We start from the raw sequence: 2,500 nt of genomic DNA, 5'->3' as shown, positions 1-2,500 counted from the left end.
GGCTACTTGTACCCTGCCTTAGATAAGTTGCAGGAGCAAAAAGTGTGTTTGTTTGTCTGCCAGGGTATTTGTGTAATGAGAATTGCAGCAGACCATTGGTGTTCAGAATTTGTTACCATTATGAAAATAGAAGGTTCTGCATGTAAATAGAACACGTATAGATTAAACTATAAAACGTGTGTTTACTGTTAGTTCTTGAAATAATTTATAAATGTTATTGGTGTAACAGTATTGTGATAGTATGACAGTGATGGTATATTAGATATACAGTACTATATTGATATATTTAAACATTGGAAATGTTTTGTGTGTACATTTGCGTGTGTGCTTGCAGGTCACACATGTCTGATTATTATTGATTTTGAAGTTTTTCCTTTGTTTATATCAGTAGTCTCCAGTCTTCAGTATAATTGCTACATCAAATATTTCAAACATTTAGGGTCAGCAAACAAAATCTGTTTTCTAAATGAACAAAGTCTTCTTTGTTTTATAATTAGGAAGGTAATGTCAGTAATGAAGAAACAGTACAGTGCCACTTTTGTAGCACACACTAAGGAAAGTAAATGTACCCAAGAAAGAACATTAGTAAAACAAAGCAAAGAAATTTAAAATAAATTGGAACCATTATTAAAGGTAAAACATAAATTCACTAGCATTTTTCTACACCAGAAGTTTGAAACTCAAAACTCTTCAAGGAACAGTTTTCAATTCAGCTATCATTTTAGGGGCCATTAGAGGCACATAATTGGCTTCTTTGAGATAATTGTCTTTAATTTTACATGCTAATAAGTATTCTTGTCACTCCTTGGGCCATTCATCCTGAGGGCCACATTTGACCTGTGAGTTTGGTACCCCTGTTCTACTACACATGTTTTTATTAGTAATCAACAGTGAAGTTTTGCACAAGGTTTAAGGTAGTAATTTGAAATGCTTTATTAATTTTAAAATATGACTGAACTGAGCTTTGAAGCCTGGGGAGCCACACGAACACAAGGACACAAGAAGACTAGGTTAACATTAATGATAATGTTTTTAGGGTCAGAAATCATGTGGCAGTCATGACTGAAAAGGACATTTTATTCTCATAAGAAAGAGGGCAGCCAACAACCACTGCGCATGTAAACTGTCCAACTAAATGTTTAGGATCAAAGAAAGAAAAATATTTAGTTAATTTATTCAAGTGCACTATGGGCCATTGTTAAGAATCCCTGCTTTATATATTTTGAAATCTGGTTTCAAGAATGTCAAATTTTCAGAACTCTGAGCGGCGTCATCGGACAAGTGTATACGTTCTTGTGGTCACAGAAGAAATGGAGGAATGGGATGAGTCTAAGGTGTTTGGTAAGTCAGTCTCTCACTTTTCTGTTTTCTTCTTCTTCTTCTTCTTCTTCTTCTTCTTCTTCTTCTTCTTCTTCTTCTTCTTCTTCTTAGAGAATACATCAAGCTATTTTCTTTAACACCAGTATCTTTAGAAGTTTATTCATCCTATTGATTGGTATTCCCTGTGTAAAACAAAATGCCATGTCTTAACATAAAACTTGTTGTCCTTAAATTTCCTGAGAGAGATTGTATTGATAAAAATACATATTCCATGTAACAGTACAATCTACTAAAATATTATCATGACTATACTGGTGTATTTTCTTTGATATGAAAAAATTTAATGTAGATGAAACATGTGAATTACTTTTTTGCCTTTAATACTTTGTTCCAATAGTTTGGAAAGTTTAGAATCCTCAGAGAATGTCAGTCACACAATTGTAATTCCCACAGTGCATGACACAGGTGCAGAATCACAACTGCATTGAAGCATACCATTGTGATAATAATTATATTTATGAAGGCCACATTTTGTTTAAGCATACTATGACTTATTCACAACAAAATAAAAACATAAATCTAGCTTTCATATCTGGAACATGTTTGATGTCATAAGTGGCATATGGAACATGTTGCAAGTTTTTGATGTCTTCCATATGATCAGAGGGATTAAGGACTCCATGGAAAATATATTTTGCATATTGATAGATGTACATAATCCATTAGGAGTTAATGGAGAAGGGGTCTTAGATAAAGGGGAGAGGCACAGTCCAGCTAGGAATTGTGGATATAAAATTTTCTATAGTTAAAGAATTTTATAGATCTTAGTGATTTTACTCAAAACTGGATATGAAATGAATGGTGAAAATGTTATATAGATAATGAGAAATAATTGAAGAATCAGACAAATTTTCTCTTTTTCTCTTTTATATAAAGGCAATGTCAACATATTAAGTGTATGAGTAACAGTTTGATATTCTAATGAGAATTTCCATTCACCAGGGCGGAAACGCAAATGGTTCAGTGTGGAGGAGGCGGTGGAGGAGCTGGCCAAGCACAAACCAGTCCAGAGCAGCTACGTGAGCCTCCTCTTGCCCAAGGCAGCCAGGGACCACACGTGCCCCCTCTCCCCGTCCCCCTGCCAGCCAGGCATCGCTTCTTCTCACATCCCTAGTGTCAT

At 34.7% G+C, this 2,500-nt stretch overlaps 1 protein-coding gene across 1 annotated transcript in view; it reads left to right on the top strand.

Moving 5' to 3' along the window:
- LOC119589912 (diphosphoinositol polyphosphate phosphohydrolase 1-like) overlaps window positions 1-2,500 on the top strand; it is an 11,825-nt gene that overhangs the window by 8,831 nt on the left and 494 nt on the right. The window contains exons 3-4 of the mRNA XM_037938564.1: window positions 1,257-1,341; window positions 2,323-2,500. The exon at window positions 2,323-2,500 is cut by the window's right edge and continues 494 nt beyond it. Coding sequence (XP_037794492.1) covers window positions 1,257-1,341; window positions 2,323-2,500 — 263 coding nt within the window. The remainder of the gene's footprint in view (window positions 1-1,256; window positions 1,342-2,322) is intronic.

The sequence above is a fragment of the Penaeus monodon genome, chromosome 26, assembly GCF_015228065.2.
Source record: "Penaeus monodon isolate SGIC_2016 chromosome 26, NSTDA_Pmon_1, whole genome shotgun sequence".
Taxonomy (NCBI): domain Eukaryota; kingdom Metazoa; phylum Arthropoda; class Malacostraca; order Decapoda; family Penaeidae; genus Penaeus; species Penaeus monodon.
This window is presented reverse-complemented; position numbering and strand designations above follow the sequence as displayed.